General features: G+C 44.3%; 2 protein-coding genes across 3 annotated transcripts; one reads left to right on the top strand and one right to left on the bottom strand.

The window, feature by feature from the left end:
* Positions 1-103: 103 nt before the first annotated feature.
* LOC131129222 (afadin- and alpha-actinin-binding protein-like) lies at positions 104-15,791 on the top strand. 2 transcript variants are annotated; one of them, XM_058072518.1, is made up of 16 exons: positions 104-246; positions 2,168-2,276; positions 2,553-2,710; positions 3,919-4,122; positions 4,209-4,319; positions 5,455-5,590; positions 5,685-5,760; positions 5,855-6,035; positions 6,118-6,265; positions 7,060-7,196; positions 7,261-7,425; positions 7,488-7,605; positions 8,949-9,090; positions 9,166-10,775; positions 11,489-11,605; positions 11,720-15,791. In XM_058072518.1, exons 2-14 carry the CDS (start codon positions 2,258-2,260, stop codon positions 9,308-9,310), a joined length of 1,740 nt encoding a protein of 579 aa, XP_057928501.1. In that variant the 5' UTR covers positions 104-246; positions 2,168-2,257; the 3' UTR covers positions 9,311-10,775; positions 11,489-11,605; positions 11,720-15,791. The 2 variants fall into 2 exon arrangements, with proteins under 2 accessions (XP_057928501.1, XP_057928503.1); XM_058072520.1 differs by having other exon boundaries at positions 9,178-10,775; positions 11,720-15,790.
* On the bottom strand, positions 10,420-23,231 carry LOC131129216 (vitellogenin-1-like). The gene is made up of 34 exons (XM_058072507.1): positions 23,192-23,231; positions 23,051-23,068; positions 22,338-22,489; positions 20,793-21,044; positions 20,563-20,724; positions 20,339-20,487; positions 20,123-20,273; positions 19,890-20,047; positions 19,643-19,808; positions 19,027-19,152; positions 18,728-18,946; positions 18,013-18,230; positions 17,843-17,940; positions 17,649-17,773; positions 17,476-17,577; positions 17,282-17,392; positions 16,994-17,180; positions 15,704-15,797; positions 15,441-15,626; positions 15,231-15,372; positions 14,948-15,164; positions 14,485-14,879; positions 14,202-14,243; positions 13,261-13,332; positions 12,965-13,171; positions 12,737-12,879; positions 12,521-12,656; positions 12,328-12,451; positions 12,064-12,244; positions 11,891-11,985; positions 11,713-11,807; positions 11,472-11,637; positions 10,596-10,754; positions 10,420-10,520 (listed from the first exon to the last, which is right to left on the bottom strand). Exons 1-34 carry the CDS (start codon positions 23,229-23,231, stop codon positions 10,420-10,422), a joined length of 4,989 nt encoding a protein of 1,662 aa, XP_057928490.1.
* Positions 23,232-24,014: the final 783 nt, after the last annotated feature.

Raw genomic sequence — 24,014 nt, 5'->3', positions numbered from 1 at the left:
TCAGGCCAAGTGAAAAGGTTATTTTAAGAACACACTGATACTGCAAGGGCGCTAAATCCACGAACCAATCAAATGGTTTGTTGTTCGTTGCTAGGCGTCGTGACAGCCAATCCGCGTGCCGCTTGCCTTGCTCCAGGCTGAATGGACTCCAGGCTGAATGGACTCCAGGCTGAATGTCATGTCGTTTGGAAGGATGAGACCTGCTCACGAAGCCGGTAGAGGCGAGGCAACGAAAAATGATATTTTGTAAGTATACAAACACCTCTTTTACTTGCTTTTTTCCATCTTTAAAATGTGTATTTGAGTACACACCTAATTATGCGAACAATAATAGAAAGATTCCAGTCATAGAGGGGTCGAAGCCAACCTGAACCTGAACTCAAATGAGCCTTTTTTTCCAGCTCTGGTTAAAGTTGTAAAATGTGATGATTGTGACAAGATGAGTCCTTACCTCACGCTTATTACCTCATGACATCAACCGCGTCACGTTTAATGACACACTTGTCCCAAACAAATACGTATTATGTCGCATTCTTGCCTTGTTGGAAAGTTAGTTAGCTAGCTTAAAAGCAGTTGTCGGCTTCATTGTAGTTTAAGCGTTTACTCATCTTGTTTATACAATTCCCACTAAAAGGTACGTTTAAATTGCTTTTTGGATTGTTATCAGGTGCGTTTACTGGTACGGTGACAGACCCAAAAGCAAAAAAAACACAAACGGCATAACACAGATGCAACCGGGATTTGCAGAAAATGAAAAATTGTTTCAAATTGCAGCCACATAACAGCGTGAGTTAGCAAAGAGCTAGAGTGTTTTTTTTAAAATAAATAAATATATATTTTATTACAAACTTCAATTGTAGAAAACAGTATAAGCAGAATTACAGGAACATAAAAGTGCAATTCTACAACGACGGGTGTTCCCGTTTCCACGTGTTAGCAAGCTAATAGGCTGCTAACAAGATTTTATTTAGTGATAAAAATCCATTAAGAACAGTCCGACCCATGCGGCGTATTCATAACATGACAACATATTGGAAGATGACCGGAAAATAGACTCAAACCGAGGCCGTAAATCTTCAACAATAACTAGCAAACACGCTAACCGAGGTTCCGCTGCACTTTGTCATTTCGGCAAAGTTGAGGTGACTTCATTCGCCAACTGGAACAGAATGAAAGCTATTGATTGATAAGAGTTAAACAGTAAACGCATAAATATTATTACTGAAACTTGAGGTGTGCAAAATATTTCTATTTATTGTGTTGCTGTGCACATATTGTTGTTAAGCAACATATTGCCTGTCTGTCTAATCAGGGTAATCCACCCTGATTAGGATTAAGGATTAGAGCACTGAGGTAAGATGCTGTAGTCCCGACCTGTTAAGTAGTCAGCCTGCTAGTAACGACGTGGCTAATTCATTATTCCCATAGGAAATCCAGTGCATCTCTTCCACACGACCAAAACCAAAAATGTATTTTTATCGACAATAATTTTAGTTTCAGGGCTGCACTGCGGTCGAGTGGTTAGCACGACCTCACAGCGAGGAGACCCGAGTTCAATCCCACCCTGTGTGTGGAGTTTGCATGTTCTCCCCGTGCATGCGTGGGTTTTGTCCGGGTACTCCGGTTTCCTCCCACATTCCAAAATCATGCTAGATTAATTGGCCACTCCAAATTGTCCATAGGTATGAATGTGAGTGTGAATGGTTGTTTGTCTATATGTGCCCTGGGATTGGCTGGCCACCAGTCCAGGGTGGACGCCACCTCTCGCCTGAAGACAGCTGGGATAGGCTCCAGCACCCCCGCGACCCTCGTGAGGATAAGCGGTAGAAAATGAATGAATTAATTTTATTTTGAAATGCCGTAAATAATGTGAAATAATTCTAATTAATTGATGATGATGACCCAATGACAGAAAAACCAACAAGTGTATGTTATTTTTGATTGCATTGTATTTGTAATTGCATTTAATTGTATTCTGGTGCAATCCTGCATGCGTAGCAGAAATACAATGTCTTGATTCTGCCCTCTTGCCCTCTTCATACACTCAGTCTGGTGTATTTTTGTTGTTTTTTTGCATTCAGAGTATGTTGCTTCATGGAAACGCACACCAGCCTAGTAATCCATGCTGCACTTGGCTACGTGTCGCTAATCTGACCCTCTATTCCAGGATCTGTCTGCGTAGGAGGATACTGGGACACACGACTGAACTTGTGTGCATGTAGTGGATGTTGGAGACACTGGAAGCTGCACTGCGACAATGCCAGAGTTCTCCTTGGGTGAGTTAGTTATTTCATTGCTTGACATAATGAATCAAAGTGGCTACCAGCCATTTGTTAGGAGACACAGATCATCTATTTTTGGTGTGTGTGTGTCTGTAGTAACCCCAATAGATTGACTCATGGTGGAACATCCGCTGGTTGCATATTTCTCACGTTTTGGCCAATTTCTGAATTGCATGACTTTTGTTTGTTTGTTCAACATGATAAAGATGCAATCCATCCACATGCCGTCTGCATGCTCTTTCATGCATTTAACCGACTATGCTCTCTCAGACGTTAAGGACGTTCAGTGCATCACTGTCGAATGCGGAACGCTCCCCATGATGGGCCACTCGGACCAATCGCTGCCGCCCCTGCACAGGAAGTCCTCCGTCCTCGCCAACTTCTGCACCGAGCACAACGTGCAGGAATGCGCGTCACACATCAATCAGGTTGGTGACCTCACATTCATTCATTTTCTACCGCTTATTCTCACCTCGCAGGGGTGCTGGAGCCTATCCCAGCTGTCTTTGGGCAAGAGGCGGGGTACACCCTGGACTGGTGGCCAGCCAATCACAGGGCACATATAGACAAACAACCATTCACACTCACATGTGAGCTCACATGTGCTGACGTAATCAACTATATGAACATCATGTAATGTACTGTACATTGAAGCGTAGTGTGTAATGGTAATGGTTTAATTTCATTTGAACATGCATCAGATTCCAATTGAGTGCATCCCATAATCACTTCCCAGTTCCACATGTCCAAAAGGAGTAGGAAGAAGCAAAGCTTATTAAATCCTACCCCTCCATCTGGTACTTTTACAATCAGTAACTTACATTTGTTCACTTCCTGCTTTCCTAATATAGTTTAGGTTTTTTTTTTGTCCCGTAGTGAAGTACTCGGTGATATGAGCATCCAATGCCATAATGGGTACCATAGTGCGTGTCAATATAGTGATATATATAGCACATCATGACTGGTTCAAGACTCTTCATCCTTGGATTTAGCAAACATCAACTGCTTGTATTGTTTCTGTGTAGAGGGACCTATTATGCTTTTACCTCTTTTCTGTCCTATAAAAGTAGTTAGAATGTTCTATTCTCATGTTAAATAATGCCAAAGTTTCAAATAACGACGTTGCAACATTTGGAAGTGAGTGCTGAATGAAGTTGGGATGGTTCAAAACACTCGCTTTCAGAGGGCGTTGCAAAAAGTGTTCCTTTGTGATGTCACATAGGAGCGGGCTTCCTTGTGGGCGTGGCTGTACTCTCTGCCCTTCTCCCAAGCTCTGCTTCTGCGTTTACGAGGCAAGCTCAGGCAGAATTAATCGGAGCAAAAAAAATATTTTCATCTGTCAGTGGCATTTCACACGGGACTGTTTTTGTGAACTTGAACGAGAAATAAAGGTGCATTAATGTCGGACACACTGGAAGTTAAAACGTTTTGGAGGGAAGCACAAATCCAAGGAAATAAAACTGGAATAGGTGCAGATTCTGGAAGATATAAAGTTTTCTGTGCGGGTTATTGTGTGTAGCTGCTCTATAGGAGTCCACAACTCAATACAAATGGTTGGAAAATGAGCACAATAGATCCCCTTTAAAAGCTGTGAGAAGCAGTGATTTACGCCATGTTGCTTTCCCTCCTCCCTCAGGAGGTGTTATCGCTCGGTCTTGCGCCGGTTTGGGTGCAGTCAGGCGACGGCTGTGACATGAACGTGGTGACGGTGCTCAACTGCATGTACGAGCTGGTTCAGCTGCACCGCAGGGGCCTCCGAACCCTGGAGAACTTGGAGATGGAGCACCTGAAGTCCAGCAACAACGTGGACTCGCTGCAGCTCACCAGCACACGGCTGAAGGTGACAAAAGGCATACACGACATCACTTCCCTCCATACTATTTGACTGATAGCATTGTTTGAGCTCCCAATTTCATGTTCTTACAGGAACAGCTTGAACTTTCCAAAAGAGAGAACACAGGACTTCTTGAACGAGAACGACAACTACAGCTGAAAGTGAAGAGCTTGCAGAACTGCCTGAAAAACGAAAAAGAAGAGGTGCTCTTTTAACTCATTTGAACCATAAACATTTTATTAGAAATAGAACCATTCATTCATTCATTTTCTAGCGCTTTTCCTCACCAGTGTGCTGGAGCCTATCCATAAATATAACCATGAACTAGTTACTCGGGCTGCACGGCGGTCGAGTGGTTAGCGCGTAGACCTCACAGCTAGGAGACCCAAGTTCAATTCCACCCTCGGCCATCTCTGTGTGGAGTTTGCATGTTCTCCCCGTGCATGCGTGGCTTTTCTCCGGGTACTCCGGTTTCCTCCCACATTCCAAAAACATGCTAGGTTAATTGGCCACTCCAAATTGTCCATAGGTATGAATGTGAGTGTGAATGGTTGTTTGTCTATATGTGCCCTGGGATTGGCTGGCCACCAGTCCAGGGTGGACCCTGCCTCTCGCCCCAAGACAGCTGGGATAGGCTCCAGCACCCCTTGCGACCCTTGTGAGGATAGGTGGTAGAAAATGAATGAATTTGCAACTCAACTGTGTGTGCACATTTTTGTGTGTGCATTTACATGTGTGCATGCATAAAAATTTCCCTTCAGTGCATAACACGGTGAGATGCCTTTTCACTTCCTGGCTGCTGCGGCGCATGGATTTCAATGGGAAAGATGCAGGCCGAGCTCTGATAAAATGCACCGTTTTTTTCGGCTTAAAACAAACTGGGTCTAACAAGGACAGAAAAACGCTGCACAACTGTGCAAGAAGACAAATATGTGAGAGTGTGTAGTTTAAGACAGGTGGTCACCTGGCAGCTGCACTAAATAGTAGGCGTCAATCACCAGTGTCAGTATCAACAGTGAAGCGGCCACTTCAGGATGCTGGACTTCATAGCAGGACTGCCAGGAAAAAGCCACAAAAATGTCCAAGTGATCCCAAACATTTGAGCGGTAGTGTATATATGCAAATACGGCAAACTGACTTGTTGCCGCTTGCAATAACAACGCACGTGTGCTCGAGTTTTTTGCAAAGTTTAGCTCTAAATGATTAAAAATGTGAAAAATAAGACCTAACTGGTGCACGACAAGGCTGCACGTTTAGTAAAGCCTGCTGTATTATGATACGATAGGATCCACATGGGAGATCTTAACCCATGAAACTGCCCATTTTCTTTTGTTCCAGATCCACAGGCTGCAGAACATCATCTCCAGCCGGGCCAGCCAGTACAATCACGAGATGAAGAGGAAGGAGCGAGAACTGAGCAAACTAAAAGAGCGACTGAATCAGCTCCTGGTTGACAAGAAGGAGAAGAAACTAGGTGAAATCTCCAGCCAAGTCACGTAAAAGCAAACCAAACCACTTTTGCCCAAGAAATTGACTTGTTTTTCCCTCCTGCGCTACATTGCTTCCAGCCATCGACGTTTCAAACAAACTGGGAAGAGTTGACGGCAGGAGGAGCCTCTGGAAGACTGAAAAGACTGAAGCAAAGTAGGCTGAACATTTGACTTCTGTACATCGACTGTTCTAGATAGTAGGGCGATAGTGTTTAACCTGATCTTGGATGAATTGTCCGTCTCTGCAGGCATGAGGGTGACATGTACAAAACTCTGCTCCGGGACTACGAGAACCGGCAGGGGGAACTGCTGCTGGAAAATGCAGAACTGAGGAAAGTGTTGAAGCAGATGAAAAAAGACATGGCGGTCATTCTGGCTTCCAGGAAGTCATCTGTGAACGAAGACAAAAATGACGACGGTGCTGTAGAAGTAGGTGGAAAAACAAACAGAAGACGTTTCGTCCTCATCCAATGAGGATTTACTAACGGATGATATTTGGGGGGTTGGGCAGGTGGACTCGGATGAGGAAGATGAAGAGGTTGACTCTGGTAAGGAGACAGTGGAGCTGTTCAGTGTTCACACACGGGAGAAGTTAACCAACAGTGTTCGACGCCAGTGGAGACGACTACAGAACCATGTGGACAGACTGGACAGCCGAGGTGGGAACACATCTGTCTATTTGTCCCCCTTATACTGGGAGCAATAGTGTAAAAGTTGGCTTTTTTGCCAAACCAGTAATTTTACAAAAATATATAGTAGTAAAAATATTTAGACAAAAAAGTTTCAATTTTCCCACCAAAATAATAAATAAAATAAATTATGAGTAAACTTTTTGTCGCATAAAGTTGAAATATTAAAGTTTTTTTTTTCAAAGTCTTAATATAAATAAACAAAAATTTAATAAATGGACAATTAGGTTAGGGAAGAAGTGGTAATATTATGGGAATAATGGGAATGGTTTCATTTCATTTGAACATGCATCAGATTCCAATTGAGTGCATCCCATAATCAGTTCCCAGTTCCACATGTCCAAAAGGAGTAGGAAGAAGCAAAGCTTATTAAATCCTACCCCTCCATCTGGTACTTTTACAATCAGTAACTCTTACATTTGTTCACTTCACTTTCCTAATATAGTTTTTTTTGTTTTGTTTTGTTATCACGTTTTTTATCATGTACCGAAGTACGAGATGAATAAAACCGAAATAATATGGGAATAAGGTCATAATTTTCTTTTTCAAGAAGAAAAGTTGAAATCGTTGGAAGAAAAAACAGCAGCAGGAATCGGAAAAAAAATGCTGTAATTCCACATGAATGAAGTGGAAAAAGTATTTTTTTGAGAAGGAATGCTTCATGTTATGAGGAAAAATGACATTTGCACAATTCAAAGTACTATTAATGTTGCTTAGGGCGTATGTGGAAAATACCACTTTCCTCCATGACTTTTGTCTTCCAGAATCATTGGCATCATCGACAGGTGAGAGCGAAAGCCCCGACACGGTTTCCCAGGACCCGTCAAAGCAACTGGACAAACTCAAGCTGGAGGTGCAGCAGTGCAAAGACGACATCCAGACGCAGCAGCACATCCTGCAGGTGACAAAGCACACATTTCAAGTTGGATGACGACGGCCATAGTTAGTGGCTTTTTTGTTCTCAGTGCGATGAGACCACAACGGGGACGACCACAGTGCCGTGCGACTGCTACATACCGCAAGGGAAAGATGGCCTCCTCGACGAGTGGAAGATCCTCGAGGAGCAGAGAAAGATGTTTGAGCGGGAGAGGAGGAACTTCACAGAGGCGGCGATTAGACTGAGCCAAGAGGTGATTGTCTTGAATTTAGCTGAAAGTATTTGGTCCTAACGCGTGCTTCTGCTTGGTCACAGAGAAAGACCTTTGAGGAGGAGCGTGCTGTGTGGTTCAAGCACCAGTTTTTAAACTTGCACCCGTTAGGTGACTCAAAGAAACCCACCAGGTCCAGGTCACAGTGTGCCTTTCAGATATGTGAGTGTCTTCCTCCTCCATTTTACTTTTCATACAAATGTATGTATATGCTGAGTACACCCAGCATGCCTTGCGGGTTGTACATGAGAAGAAAATAGTCATTTTTTTTTGCATTTTGATTAGTTTTTAAGCATTTATTTTGATACCCGTGATGCATACACTCATCCCTCCTTTATTGTGGTTCGTTGGTTCCAGACCCGACCATGATGAGTGAAGTCTGATTCCTTTTTAATGAATGGAATAACTGCACAGAAAGCCCGTTTGCTTTATTAGACACCTCTAGACATGAACTAACTCCCCTATAGTCACCTTTCCACTCTTATTACCCAATATAGTAGACATAATAGGGGAACATACGACATTATACTGGAGACTCACACGTTAACACTGGGAGAGTCCCTTGTTCCTTTTTTATTGTGGTTTATGTACACTACTTCCTGTGGTGGCTCTGAAGGCGTCTTCTGAATGCCTTATATTTGTATTTTAGTGCATTACGCCAGTTATATGCCTCAAAGTGCTTGATTTTGTTAAAAAAATATGTCAAATTTGTTTCAATATAGCAACTCACACAAGTCTTATTTTCTGCTATTATGTTTACTATCGTGCCGGGATTCCAAAACTTTACCAACTCAGGGCCCACTTGAAAATCTATGAGCAGGACATAGACGAAATGCTCAGAGCACTTATTATTAATTTAATTTAATTTTATTATCATTATTATAAAGATTCAGGATTGTAATGAAAGCAGGGAGATAAAGGAGGCCCAAACTTTTAATCTAATTAATTCTCATACTTTTCATAACTGCATCCAAGACTGGCATGACGACCAGAGAGCTACGTTCCAATCATAAACTGTATTCCTAAAATACTCCTAAAACTGTTCCTAAAATATTGTGACAGGTCAATAACACTCAAAAGGTTATTACTTAGGCCTATATATAAATATTTTTTTAATCTGCAATAAATATTAAAAAATAATAATAATTTGAAAAATAATATTAGCAAAATCATATTTTTAATGACCTCTCATGGCCCACCTGCAGTATCACCACGCCCCACCAGGGGGCCGTGGCCCACACTTTGGCTATAGTGGGTAATAAGAGTGTAAGGGTGACCATAGGGGTGTTATTTCATATCTGGAGGACTCCAATACCATTAAAAACAAGCTTTAGAAGGTCATAAACATAAATATTCCTTTATTGTTAAGGAATCAGGAACCAATGAACAACCTTGTTTATTTTCAATCATCTTTGCCCGAGTTATATCCACATTTTTCCTCAAATGTGATCAATAATCCAATTTTCTCATGACGACCAACGTTGTTTCCTGATCTCTGCCTGCAGCCGAAATGGAGCGCAGTGGAACATCGCCTCCAGAATGGCGCGCCACCTCCCCCGCCCCTGCCCCCGCCCCCGGACGTGCCCCCGGCACATCATCTTCCACATGCAACCTGCTTCACACGCTCAGCCTCATGTGTGAAAACAGGTACGTAAGGTCCATCACCATCTCTTGACTTTAAAGTGAGCAGCTCAATTCCTCCACCTGTGTGACACATGCAAGCGTGACCCACAGCTCCACCAAACCGAAGAGAAGGACCGAAGACGCAGGAGACGCAAGCTCGTCATCGAGCCAGCACAGATGTTGGATCAGCGGCGACGACCAAAGCGGCCTCATGTTCACGCGGGAAGAAAAGGGCTCAGTTTGAGCAATCAGGACCATGAATGGAACCACATTTGGGGCTGTCTCAGTTCATGCCAAACTACTGAGACTTGGCTTTCTATTCTTTTATATGAACCGGTCTGCTGAGGCCATCGTGTCGTCTTGTCAACACAATGTTTTCCATGTGAGATTGAATGTATTTATTTATTATTAGTTGAGCTATCCAGCATCTCACCCCAAGAATCAGATACTCCTTTTACTTGTTGGTTGAACTCCTCGCAGCAAACAAGCATCAGAGTGTTTAGAAACATAAAGTGGATGCATACACAGCAGCCATTAATAGTGGGTGTTTCATTTTCACTTCCACTTTCCACTTCTTTCCTTTTCTTTGACGCGCTGCCACTTAACAACATAACAAAGCAGGCACACTGAGCACGAGGCATGGTGGGTAGGGAACTTATGGCTCGGGAGCCAGAAGCAGCTCTTTTGATGACTGCGTCTGGCAATTGATTCATTTGTAGTTTTTCAGGCTGCACGGCTGTCGAGTGGTTAGCGTGCAGACCTCACAGCTAGGTGACCCGTGTTCAATCCCACCCTAGACAAAAAGCGATCAAGTAGTTTTACGGATTTTGCTTGTCATGTTAAAACTACATGAGTGAAAAATGTCTAAGCACTAAACATAAATAAATATAGCAGAAACTACATGTTACACCTTTGTTGATAAAGCAGACACCCATGTTGCTTTTTTTGAGTTGTCGAACGGCTCACACAAGGGCAAGGTGTCCATTTGGCAAGGTCGCACAAACCGTCGATCCGCCCAGACACTGACATGACCTTTGGCCATTTGGGCTCCATGACAACAATCTAACCCAAAGCCAGCTTTTATTTTGAAAGCCATGTTTGCTTACACGGCAATGCCGATGCTTTTGGTGACCTTAAAGGTTTAGTTTGTCTACCAAATGACTACTAATTACCGCAGTTAATGAGGAATGAACCCACTGGTTCCTCATTAGTTCTTCAGTAACTACTAATTACTTTAGCTTGTAAAGATGGAGGTGGATAGTTCTCTCCTGTAAGAATCCACAGCAGCAACAAGTTTTGATGAGATGCACTTTATTTAAATTGACATTCCAAACGTAGACAGAAGTGATGTTTTTATGCACACTGAGAAGTGCAGCTGCAGGCCAGGTGGGCTTGTGTTGATTCCCTGATGTCCGCGCTGTAGTTGTAGAAGTCTTGGCGGATCATGGTGGAGTCTGTGAAGAGAGCAGAGCAACGATGAGGAGCGCTTTTTGTTCCCGAATGCTTGTCTAGTTTTGTCGCGTACTCACCAGTGGGCACGCAGTGGAAGCCAACGGTGACGGCGGTGGTCTTGACGGGGAAGCAGCCCGGCAGGCAGCGCAGCACAGGCTCAACGGAGAAACAGTTGGACTCCTGTCCGTGTACGTTCACCTTCTCCAGCTGCACGGACTCCAGCTTCATGCGGCATTCTGGGAGGGGGAAACATGGAGGTGAGTCAAAGGAAATTCTACTGATCGCTTCAAAATAGACGAGACGAGTAATTAGAGCTACAATTTCATAATGCTGACATTTTCGTTAGTCAAGGCTATTTGAATCAGGTGATAAGCATGTGGAGGACTTGTTTTGGAAACAGGCCTTAACAACCTTAAAGTGAAAGTGCTTTGTTTTTTGGAATTTTAAGGCTTTTTAGGCGGAATAGGCGTCCTTTTTTTTTTTTTAGCTGTTTTTATATATTTAGAAGGGCTGCACGGCGGTCTAGTGGTTAGGAGACCCTCAATCCCACCCTCGGCCATCTCTGTGTGGAGTTTGCATGTTCTCCCCGTGCATGCGTGGGTTTTCTCCGGGTACTCCGGTTTCCTCCCACATTCCAAAAACATGCTAGGTTAATTAGCCACTCCAAATTGTCCATAGGTATGAATGTGAGTGTGAATGGTTGTCTATATGTGCCCTGTGATTGGCTGGCCACCAGTCCAGGGTGGACCCCGCCTCTCCCCAAGACGGCTGTGATAGGCGACTCTTGTGAGGATAAGCGGTAGAAAATGAATGTATTTAGAACGCACATAAAAGAGACGTGTTCATCAGATTGTGGATTATGGGCAAAATTGCCCAAAAAGTGCAGTTAATGTCTATTTTAGTAGAAAGATCAAGTTGAGGATTCTCAAACTAATACATGCATCACATCTGACCTGTGCTGTCCCGGCAGCTTTCGGCGGGAAGAACCCAGGAATGAGCATAGCTGACTGCGTTCTTGGTCAACCGTCCGGTGGATGTGCTGAATTCCTGCCTGATCTCCCCGTCGGCCTTTCCACAGAGTCCACAGGTCTGTCCCCTCATCCAGTCCACAACTTTAATCTGCACACAAACGTCCATTCCACCAATCAGCCGCATCTTTTATGGCTAGAAGTTAACGCCAAATGTTGCATTTACCTTCCAGGATTTGCTGTCAAAGTAGACTTCGTGGAGTCCCAGACTCGGGGCAAAGACCGAGATGCCTTCTCCGTTTTGTCTGATCTGGATTTTAGCTGGAAAACAATTTCACAATATATGCATCTGGTTAGCAAAAGCATTGGAAGTGCACGTCCTAAGTGTGATAATGCTGAGTCACCTGTTGGGTGCTGGTATGGCAGGTTGGCGATGGGCACCTCCATTCCATTAACCTTCACCATGACATCGGTGTTCCTCAGGTACAGGTCGATGTCGCTAAAAGGGCAAAGTTCGAGCACAGTTAGCACTTTCATTTCGAATCAATGGGTGCGCCAGAGTTAGCATTCAACTCACAGGTCGGCGATTTTGATGTTGATATGGTGGCGCTCGGCGCTGTCCTTCTTCAGCAAGACCATGAACTTCCTCTCGTGTGTGCAGTCTTGGGCCAGAACCTGGTAGCAAGCCAGCGGCATCTGGTTGGTGTACCTCCTGTTGTTGAAGGTGGTCAGGGTGTCTCTGCTGAAGCTACATTCAGCTGAACGGGACAAGAGAAGAAGTGTCGGCACATGAAAAAGGACCGCACATCGTCTGTGTTTTTCTGATGGAGCGGCACGCTACCTGCGCCAGCCTTGGAGATCAAATAATGGACTTTATCGACCAGATCATCGAAGGGCGTCAGACCTGTGAATTCATCCAGCGGCAGAGCGATGGGGAGACGCAAAGCCACTTTATAGATGCTGCGCTGTGAAGAGAATATTGAAAATGTTTCGGAATGCTGTATTGAAATCAAAGATTGTGTGCGGTTTCATACTGTTGGTGTCTTCATAATCAAATCCAAAGTCCTCTCGGATGTTGCGGCCACTGTGAATGACAGCTGCTTGGCGCTGTTGTTGTCCTTCCCTTGAACGACGCTGTCCAGCACGGAAGCGGGAATGCAGTCATAAGCTCTGTAATGGACAATTCCGGTGCCAGACATTTTAGTCATTTTTCCACACTTGAGTCGTTGAATCGGTGCTGGCGTACGTACCTCCTTGCGAAGCGTCTGAAGTAAGATGGCAGTTCATTCCAGGCCATTCTTACGCGAGCGGCCGGGCTTGGACCAAGAAGACCGGTTTCAGCGGTGATCATCATGTCATACTGCCTGCCGTTCTCTCCCCAAGCGATTTTAGTCTTTGGAGAACCAATGTAGCAAGCCTTAACCAATTCACCAATTCACCAAATAACTCATTTATTGCCAGACAGGAAGCTCTCTCACTGTGACTTTGTGTTTGCTGAGCACGACGCCATCAGCGCTGAACCTCCAGTTGTTGTCAGCAGCCAAGGCGGCCAGGACGATCTGAAGTCTGGAAGTAGGCAAGTCTGCGTAGCCAGCGATTTGGTATCCCTGGAGTTTGTTATCGGATCTCACAGCTTGCAAGATGATAGCAAAGACAGGGAACGCTTGGTTGCCAAGGAACTTGTTCTAAGGGAGGACATGGAAGTGGTTAGTGGTCAACCATGAGTGTTTCTTCCAAAGGATTCAACAGTTTAATAGTAATATCAACAGTCTACCTGGTTGTAGACGGCCTCAAAGCTTGAGCCGCTGCTTCTGCTTTTGGAGTTTGATCTTGAGGTAGCACGAGACTGCAACAATATAACACGGAAGTTTGGGTAAAAAAAAACACTTGTCATTGTCATTGCCACGTTTACATGAGAAGTTTTTCTCTTTCCAAATGGAATCTTTCCGAAAGCAATGGTATCAGTGGAAAGGAATATTCCAATCTCTTGTCTCCATGCGCCGCTATAATCAACCAGAATAGTCAATGGGGCATGCCCAGTAAAACGTAAACACCAACATCACGTGATACCGACTTCCTCCAGTTTTTCTTTCCCTTGTTGGAATAACTCCGTATTGCCAGGTTTTCCTTGGTCCAGTCTTGAAATTGAGTTTGGATGAAAAACAAACTTTGCTTAGCAGTCCAGTGCCGATTGCTGGCCTCCATTTTTAAAAGTGAAGAACGTCTGGAGCTGCGTGTTACGTCATATCTCAACATTTGCTGAAAGAACGCACCCAGGAACAGGAAAAGATAAAGTTCAATCTTGATAATATTTTATAATTAAGCTTGGCACATGTTTTATATAGATATATATTTTCTTTTTGAATAAAAGTGTACTTGTGAATGGCGTATAGACGGGTTTAGATTGTGTTCCACAGATGGCGCTAATGCACACCAAAGCTGCTTGCCAACCGCCAATAAACAACAGAAGAAGAAGAAGAACGCAGTCTGACAACTTTCCGTTTGAGCGGGTACAAGATACCTCAATCGGATTGGGGAAAGGAATATTCCACCCCTGGGAATCCCATTATATGTTCATTGGGATTGGCACTTTTCTTTGGGAATGAGGTGTATACAAAGGTTAGATTCCTTCCGTTTGAGCAAATAACCCGAATGGAATTGGAATATTTGGGTCCATGTATACGTGGCTAATGTGTCTAAGCTCCATGTTCTTACCTTCTTGTGGTTCTTCTGGAAGGTGCGGCTGTAAATCACTCGCTGTCAAGACAACAAAAGCCTTTTTCACAAGACGTTTCACAGTGAAGTGAACTCATTAGTCATTGGCTCCTACATCTGATGACCGTCTACGGTCATACAACAGTGTGGGCATGGTGGACGCAACAACAGCCACTGGTTATAGAAACCATGAGAGCCTCCTCTACCTCCTGAGACGCTGCCGCCTGTTTTTGTGAGATTGGGCTCCTCAGATCCTTGAAAAAGGCTCTTTGGGGATGCTTACCTTTGACGTTTTAGCACTGGAGCTAGAGGAGCTAGAGCTGGCGCTGAAGAGAGAAGACAGACTAGATGCAGAGCTGCTTTTGTTCTTCCTGCTGACGGATCTGGAGGAGGAGCTGCGTCTGCTGACTCTGCTGCGTCTGCTGCTGCTGCTGCTGTCTGACGATGATGACGACACTTGTCTTGAGCTGGAACTGCTCGACGACGAAGAAGAAGAGGAAGAGGACAAGGACGAGGACGAGGAGGACGAGGTGCTGTTGAGAAGTTTCTTGAGCTTCATCAAGACCGGCCTTCCCTGGATGTCTTCTTCGCTCAGATTGATCCTCTTGATGAGCTTCTCCGCAGCCTTGGATCCAACCTGAAGCATCATCTCCAGTCTTTCAACCACTTCCCCTTCAACTGAAAGCAACATGAAAGAAATTGATGGGTTGGTGCGGTCAGCCTGGAGCCCCGGGATCCACACCGACGCTTACTCTGCTTGACGGACACGGCAACCAAATGCCTTCCAGCCAGTCGGTACAACACATTGTCCGTGATGAAAGCAGCGTTCTCTGACACCACCTTGAAACAGCCTCTCAGACCGATGCCATCTGCTTTCACACAGTACTTCTTATCCAGCGCTTTGCGTTGGATTGGCTTGGTTTCTCTGCCGATGTCCCCCTGAAGGAGCTCTGAAGATCGGGACTGCGAGGGGGAAAAAGACTCATAAGTGGCTCATAAGTATTTTGCTACACCTGCAACAAAACTCACCATGCTAGAAGCCTGAGAGGAAACGATCCTAGAAGTCAGGATCTCCTTTGAAACGGGCTTGAAGATGTTGGCGGGGATGAGGGGGGTGATCCTTTCAGCGCTCAGTTCCTCGATGTTTCTCACCACAGCAAAACTCTGAATGCTAAAAAGTGGGGCTTGGTTATGTTGGCTCTGTGGGAAAAGCCGATTCTCTGCCAAGTGCAGACTTACTCAGCAACACCAACATATTCGGGAACAGAAACGGGTAGAGCCGCAATCTTAAAGTGTCCCTCTGCGAGGTTGAGCCTTGCAGAAATCTTGGCAGGCACGATTGAGTTGAGCTTGGCTCTGGAGACCAGGGCAGCCTGGATGACGGCGGTGTTCACTCCGATCACGGCAAAGCTTTCCACGGCGATGCTGCAGGGGCAAACGGCGTCTCCAATTTTAGGATTCAGTGGCTAATGTTTGATTTGGATGTCGGACTTTGTACGCACCTTGGTCTGATCTCAGTGTCCAGCTGCATATCGGTCTTCACAAGATGGCTGAACTGGATGGGTTCTGGGAGAGCTGGGGTTGCGGTGAGCGAGACTAATGGAAGATAGTGACTTTTTAGGGCAGGGGTGTCCTGGGGGGGGGGGCATTGGCAGCCCATGGCTATTTTTGTATTGGCATTCTAAAAATATCATTAAAAAAATAATAATTCAACAGTAATTTTACAGGAAGAGCGAAATGGTGTAATCTAAGAAGGACAAAACAAGAATAACGTAATATAAAATGTATAAAAATATAAAATGTATATAAAAATATGGAAAAATAACATTTAATATTTGGACTAAGTACTAACACTGAATAAAGTTGGCATTTTTGGAAAATGAGGTTACATAAAAAAATCCAATATTGCAAGAGTATAAAATTAACAAGAAAATTCACAAGAAAAAAGTTGAAACAGCTGAATTTAGAGAAAGCTATTTAGAGAAATTAGAAAAAAGTTGCATTTTAATAGGATTACATTTGTAATATGAGGAAAAGTAATGCCATTTTAGTAGCATCAAGTTGGAATATTAGAGATAATAATATAAAAAAATATATATATTATATTATAAAATATATGAAATAAAAAATAATAGAAAAATAGAAAAATATTGATAAAAAGGTGTTTAAAACATTATTATGAAAAACAAACAAAACAAAATAAAGTTGTAAGTGTTTGGAAAATTGGCTAACCCTATGTTGCAAAAATAAAGTCAAATTATCATAGCAATGACGTCAAACTTGCAATATTACAAGGAAATTTTAGAGCGTGGAATTGAAATATTCAAGAAAAAATCCTAATTAAAAACAAAAAAACAAAATAAAGTTGTAAGTGGAGGAAATTGGCTTGCAATGAAGTCAAATTATCATAGCAATGATGTCATAACTACAAGAAGAAAATTAAAATATTTGGAGGGGAATAAATGACAGCATAAATGGAAAAAAACAGATGTAATTTTATGAGAATAAAGTCAAAATATTAAGAAAAAAAGTGCTATTTTAAATAGAAATTAAAGTCACAATTTAACAAGAACAAACTTGCAATATTACAAGGAAATTTTAGTTGAAATATTCAAGAAAAAAAACAATAAAAATCTAAATAAAATTGTAATTTTGAGAAAATTCGGTTGAGGAAGAAGTTCAGTTTTATGGGAATAAACCGGACATAAGAAATGTATCCAACTAAATCAAAGTGGTCCCTTTTTAACTATGTGAGATGCTGAAGTCTCAAACATTTGGGAGGCGGCACACACCTTTAGCGGCAGCGGCGGCCACAGCGGAAGTGTAGAGGCCAAGCTCCATCGGGAATCCAGCGGCCGTTGGCATGATGCGACGCACTTCGGTGAGCAAGAGTGGTTTAACAAAGTGGAAGGAAGCTCCAGACAGCAGAGAGCTCAGGGCACTTCTACCAAGGTCCTTAAAGGAGGGCTCGCTATTAAGCTGTTTGGCAGAAATAAAAAAAAATCAAGTCCAAAGCCAAGGCACAAACAGAAATATGCTTAGAAATTAATTTTGCATGGAATTAAAAGCTTTTTAATGACCTCTTTCATCCAGCTCTGGTCAAAGTCGATAAAAGCAACTTCCTGCCCGAACAACCTGAGATAGACGGAGGCCAGAGGCTTGGTGTTGGGCATGGACCTCCAGTCAGACAGCTGTGAAAACAAAATGTGAAAACCCACAGATCTGAAACACACAGCTTCAGCTCTTATTTACCGGCCAGTGCAAAATGGCTTACAGCCTTAATGACGCGCTTCATCTTGGTGAGCCTGTCCACGTTGTCGGTCAAAGCGTGGCTTTTCAGCAGCGCCTCCTGGAGCCCCTCGGTTCTCACTCCAACCTAGAGAGATATCAAGTACGTATGTTCAAATGATTTCACGCAGTACTGATTCAAAGAGAATTTCCCGGCACCTCCAGGAGATCGGCAGCAGCTCCGGCGATGTAGCCATTGGTCCTCGCGATGATGTTTCTTGGCAAAATGGTGGCGGCGTCATTGATGTAGAAAGTAGTAGCGGCAAGACCGAGCATCAAGGGACCTAAGCAAATGCAGTCGCTGTAGTTAGTGCTACAAAAGAGGGGCGTGGTGTGTAAAACGTATGGCCTACTGCTGTAGATGTCCATCTGGATGGCTCTGCTGAAACGTAGGCTCAGTCTTTCCAGCCTTCTGCTCAAGAGCTTCACTGCGACGTTGCAAGCGGCGGCACTGAAACCAAAGTTCTGCCGACGTGAGTCTGCAAGAAAAACTACTCCGGGTGCGATCTGAGAAGAATCTTACATGGGAACGTGGTTAGGGGCGGTGCTTCTGGTCAGGGACTTCATGTGAGAGTAGGTGAAGCTGGCCACTTGCATGTTCTCCTCCGTCTTCACGATGTTGGCAAGATTTGTCACCAGACCGACTGGCGGACGTGTCTCGAAGAGAACGATGCAGGCCAGCATGCGGACCTCCGGGTGAAGAGCCTTGTCCATGTACAGTTGAAGTACCAGGTCCTGGACCTAATACCGGTGAGACAGCGTTTGTACAATTTGAGTACCAATCAACATTTTGGGGAATTTTAGGATTAAGAATTTGCTGAAAAGTAGAAGAAGACACCATCCATTCATCCTTCCATCCATCCATCCATCCCTCCATCCTTCCTTCCTTCCTTCCTTCCTTCCAACCATCCATCCATCCATCCATTTTCCTTTGCTTATCCGGGTCCGGGTCGAAGCCCAGACTTCCCAGACCCTGGCCACATCCTCCAGCTCCACCGGGAGGACACCAAGGTGTTCCCAGGCCAGCTGTGAGACATAATCCCTCCAGCGTGTCCGAGGTCTGCCCCGGGGCCTTTTCCCGGTTGGGCATGCCCGGAACACCTCACCAGGGAGGCGTCCAGCAGGCATCCGGACTAGATGCCCGAGCCACCTCAACTGACTCCTCTCGATGTGAACATCTTATACAAGACATCTTATGGAAAAATTAGATTTGATTTTGAGTATGATTGCAAATTCACCAGTCTTGGTTCCTTCTTGGCGATGTTTCTCAAGGCCATGATTGCCTCCACGTGAACGCTGGTGGGCAGGCTTGTCGCTGACGTGCCATGTATGGGAAGGATCTTTGTGATCGGTTTCAGGCTCATCGGATGGCCAGCGTTGCTCAGCACCTTCAAAATGTAAATAATGTCCTGCGCGTTGCCCTTAGCCAATTCCTCCGCAAGCATGTCGTGGATGGGCTGTTTGATCAGAGGGATAAGATCAGTCATTTTTTCATCCAGAAATTAAATTGAAATTGAAAGTTTTGAGATAATTTCACCTTGACCAGCTCAACGGGACAGACAGGCTTGTCGGCACAATATTTGTAAACCATGGTACCGTAGGCCAGGGAGACCACCTCGGACAGGACGAGGCTGTACTGCACTTTTTTCTTTTCATACAAGAGCTGCAAAAAGGACAAACGGTGAACTCTTTGACACATACTTTGCCCTCTGGTTCTACCATATCTTACTTATTGTGTGGAAATATGGGCTAATAACTATAAAAGCAATCTTCACTGGCTAAATGTACTGCAAAAAAGGTCAGTAAGGATAATTCATAATGCCGCCTACAGAGAACATACTAACTCCTTATTTGTAAAATGACAAATACTTCAACTTGCTGATATAGTTCATCTTCAAACAGCTAAAATAATGCATAAGGCTAAAAATAAGCAATTAGCTAAAAATGTCATCCAATACTTCTCTACAAGAGAGGAGAAATATGATCTCAGGGAAGAAGTACATTTGAAACACTTCTATGCTAGGACTACGTTATGCTAGCCATAGCATTTCAGTATGTGGAATCAAACTATGGAATGGATTGAGTAAGGGAATCAAACAATGCACAACGATGAGCCAAACCAAAGGACACGAGCATGCATGGCTTGGACTCACATCAATCATCTTAATGGCCTCGGCGTCTGCTGTCACCAGATGAACGGATGAAATCACAGCCTTGGCTACTTCGGCCATCGTCACCTCGTCAGCCTCAAACTTCTCCATGATGAATTTCAGAGCAACATGGCTTCCAATGGGAGGAATGGCATCCAAGATCCATTGTCTGGAAAATACCAGCGTAGCTATGTTCTTTCTACTTGAAGTACTAAATGCTGCTTTAATGGGAAAGTGGGCGGGAAGTCACCTCTGGGAGGGTTTGGATCTGAACTGCCTCCAAACCATTTGCAGGTCTTCATATTTGGCCATGCGGAAGATTTGAATGAGCTCCAGAAACTTGAGTGGGGCGTCATCATGGACTCGCTCCACGTTGTGGATGACCAAATGATTTAGAATCTCTGAAATCTTCGCCCAAATGAAGAAAGTGTCATGTGGTGTGAATTCACACATCCCGGTCTAGATTTGGTGATTCTCGGATACCTGAGACTGGATGTTTGTGACCTTCACAAGCTGAATGGGTGTTTGCAGCAGCTCGGTGGAGAACTGGTACTTGAGTGATCCACGGTGAAGATAGCTGGCTCTGACTGGTGTCATGGGGACTTTCTGGACCTCCAGGAAGACCAGTTTTTGCCTGGGGAATAATGAGATCAAATATTATTCTCTTATTCTTTCAGCCGTTAGGTCCTCTTCACGTACCTGGTCTCCATCTGAGCAGCTCCATTCCTCTGGTTGAAAGGTGAGAACTGAATGATCTCAGTGACAGACGCCTCCAAGATCATGACACCGCTGGGAACCGACTTCAGAATGTAGTTGTACGCCGTCGCTCCTTTCAGGTTCTTGGAATCCTGACAGGGCCAACACCGGAGTTGAGTTCATGACTTTCATAGACTCATCCATGACAAAGAAGCATCTGCGTTTACCCGCTGGCACTTGGCACATGTCTCAGTGTAGGCCAACCCGATGTCCTTGATGATCCTTTCCTGACAGTGGTTCAATTCTCTGGTCTTTGTCAGAAGGATACGTTCAGCCTTCTCATCTTCGGTGATGGCGTAGAGAGTCTTGCACACACCCTGAGCTCCGTCCTTGTGACAAAGAGTCGCTTTTAGAAAATCCTGTTACGGAGACACGTTAGCGTGTTTTTCTGACTCACCTCTTGCATCTCGTAGACATTCTGCGTCTTCTTAATGTTGAGCTGCAGCACGTTCAGGACACCTCTGTAGATGTTCAGCACCATCACGGAGACTCCCTCGGGCGCAAACATTTTCCCGACGACGCCGTTGGTGTACTCAAACTTGATGGGGATCATGAGCTGAGGTGCCAGGGCTGATGTCAGCTTGGGGGCCGGCGTGAAAGAATCCTTTGGCCAAACACCGCTGTACTCGAAGAGCTCCGGTTCCACAAGCTGGGGGTTTCGGATAGCACTGTAAGTTGTCCATCCATCATCCATCCATCCATCCATCCATCCATCCATTGTTTCCATGTACACTACCGCTCAAAAGTTTGGGATTACTTTCAAATGTCTTTGTTTTCCAAAGAAAAACACATTTTCCTGCATTTCACAAACATTCATTCACTTTCTACCGCTTATCCTCACGAGGGTCGCGGGGGATGCTGGAGCCTATCCCAGCTGTCTTCGGCGAGATACACCCTGGACTGGTCACCAGCCAACAGGGCACATATAGACAAACAAGCATTCACACTCACATTCATACCTATGGACAATTTGGAGTGGCTAATTAACCTAGCATGTTTTTGGAATGTGGGAGGAAACCGGAGTACCCGGAGAAAACCCACGCATGCACGGGGAGAACATGCAAACTCCACACAGAGATGGCCGAGGGTGGGATTGAACTAGTTGTGAGGTCTGCGCGCTAACCACTAGACCGCCGTGCAGCCCCACACGCCATCTTGGATGAATGAAAAAAAAATATCAGGAGTTGTGACATGTATTATTTCACCAGGACCTGTCTGTGGAGCAAAAGATTCGTCAAAACCCAGTCCTGAAGGAGATCGTTTTGCTTGGCTATGGCAGCTTGGTTGCTAAATACTGCACAGAGAACCCGAGTGGTTAGCACGCAGACCTCACAGCTCGGAGACCATGGTTCAATTCCACCCTCTGCCTTCTCTGTGTGGAGTTTGCATGTTCTCCCCGTGCATGCGTGGGTTTTCTCCGGGTACTCCGGTTTCCTCCCACATTCCAAAAACATGCTAGGTTAATTAGCCACTCCAAATTGTCCATAGGTATGAATGTGAGTGTGAATGGTTGTTTGTCTATATGTGCCCTGTGATTGGCTGGCCACCAGTCCAGGGTGGACCCTGCCTCTCGCCCGAGGACAGCTGGGATAGGCTCCAGCAACCCTGCGACCCTCGTGAGGAAAAGCGTTAGAAAATGAATGAATGAATGAATGAATGAATGTTTTTGGAATGTGGGAGGAAAACGGAGTACCCAGAGAAAACCCATGCATGCACGGGGAGAACATGCAAACTCCACAAAGAGATGGCCGAGGGTGGGATTGAACTCGGGTCTAAGGAGGACAGAAAAACGATGCACAACTGTGCAAAAAGACAAATATCTGAGAGTGTGTAGTTTAAGACAAAGAGGCCTCACAAACACTGCCCCAAAATTTTTTTCCAAGTGATCCCAAACTTTTAAGCGGTAGTGTAGGTGTTGTCGGAATACCACACTGATGTTCACCTTGACCATGAACAGGTTCTGTTCTACGGCGCTGATGTGAACTTTGCTCCTGACTTTGAGTCCAGCTCTTGCCAGTCCCTCCTCCGGTAGACCGCCCAGGAGCAGTGTCTCATATTTGTACACGTATGTCTTACCCGGAGCAAAATCAGGGGCTAGAAAAGTCAAAGTGTGATTTTTCCATACAGAGTCTTAGTAGCAGTCATGACAGCTTGTAATACTTACAGTATTTAGCTTATTTTATGCATTAGCGGAACTTCCTTACTGAATACAATGATTTCACACAGCAACATAGAAAGGAACGCTTTATCTAGCGTTAACTTTTCCAAACTCAAAAACAAAACCACATCAGCAGCAGCGGCAGCTCCAACATGTAGCGTCACCTTTCGCTAGTGGCCTGAGACATTTCGAGCAAATGTGTGGTGAAGCTAGCCTATGTGGTGGGGTGAGGTGTCAGTAACTGAAATAGTTGGCTTTTTGTTGTTTTTTTTTCATAAGCGGAATAGGGGCGTCCCATTACGTGCATTCCTAGCTCCCTCTTTTTACCTGTTTTTATATCTTTAGAATGTACAGAAAAGATCAAATTCATGTCTCACATAAGAAAAAAAGGGCATTTTTCCTTGAAAAATTGTTTCCTTGCTTGTTTCAAGAAACACACACTTAAACTCTTGTACCGCGACAATACATTGTTTGTAAAAATGTAATTTTAAACTTACCGAAGTTATGTTGAGCAGCTGAAAGGAAAACAGACACACACGATGAAGAAACGATGTAACAATGAAGTACACAAAGTAAAGTAAACTGCTAATAACTAGATAAAGATTTTTTTTAAAGTGCTGAATAGAAATGAGACTTACCCGCAAGGGCTAGAGTCAGGGCAAGCAGGACCACCCTCATGGCTGATGGGTTGTACCTGCCTGCCGAAGCACGCCGCCTTTTAAAGGGAACATTTGCGCTGACAAAGCCCAACTCTGCAAACACACCAAGTCAAAGTCAAGCATCGTATGTAAATATTTGCTGTTGCCCCAAAACACTGGAGGCGTTACAAGAAAGGGCGCAGGTTAAAAATCACAATTATTCACACCATACACGGCTTGTGCTTAAAGTACTTTTTATTTGGATTTTAGCGAGAAATAACACAGCAAGACCAAAGCAAGTTGGGTCCACCATCCTTGGGGGCAATTTGACCCCATTCGGTGTTTGGGACTTTTTAGCTTTGTATTTAATAACTTTTGAGTTATGCCTTTTTAAGTTGATGCCTACTATTGATGAAGCATCAAATTATAGGAATGACATTTTTTCAATTCAATATCTGGTGTAAATTTGACATAACATGAAATCTATAGAAATAGATCATCAACTTTTTCTGCAAAGTCATTTTCCAAAAATCACAAATTTATTTGTTGGTTTGGATCATAAGATGAGTAGAAAAAATGTTGACTTTAATAAATGATACTGAAATAAAATTACTTTTTCTCATAATTTTGCAACATTATTCTCGTAAAGGTCGAGTGGTTAGCGCGCAGACCTCACAGCTAGGAGACCCGAGTTCAATTCCACCCTTGGCCATCTCTGTGGAGTTTGCATGTTCTCCCCGTGCATGTGTGGGTTTTCTCCGGGGACTCCGGTTTCCCCATCCATCCATCCATCCATCCTCTACAGCTTATCGAGCCAGCCAAT

This window comes from Doryrhamphus excisus, chromosome 5, assembly GCF_030265055.1.
Source record: "Doryrhamphus excisus isolate RoL2022-K1 chromosome 5, RoL_Dexc_1.0, whole genome shotgun sequence".
In the NCBI taxonomy this organism is placed as follows: domain Eukaryota; kingdom Metazoa; phylum Chordata; class Actinopteri; order Syngnathiformes; family Syngnathidae; genus Doryrhamphus; species Doryrhamphus excisus.
This window is presented reverse-complemented; position numbering and strand designations above follow the sequence as displayed.

Coding starts and splice junctions, on each gene's coding strand:
- LOC131129222 (XM_058072518.1), top strand. Junction 5,591..5,684: donor CAAGAAGGAGAAGAAACTAG/GTGAAATCTCCA, acceptor CATTGCTTCCAG/CCATCGACGTTTCAAACAAA. Junction 7,426..7,487: donor CGATTAGACTGAGCCAAGAG/GTGATTGTCTTG, acceptor GCTTGGTCACAG/AGAAAGACCTTTGAGGAGGA.
- LOC131129216 (XM_058072507.1), bottom strand. CDS start 23,231: ATGAGGGTGGTCCTGCTTGCCCTGACTCTAGCCCTTGCGG. Junction 20,048..20,122: donor TCACAAACATCCAGTCTCAG/GTATCCGAGAAT, acceptor ATTTGGGCGAAG/ATTTCAGAGATTCTAAATCA. Junction 19,809..19,889: donor AGATCCAAACCCTCCCAGAG/GTGACTTCCCGC, acceptor GGTATTTTCCAG/ACAATGGATCTTGGATGCCA.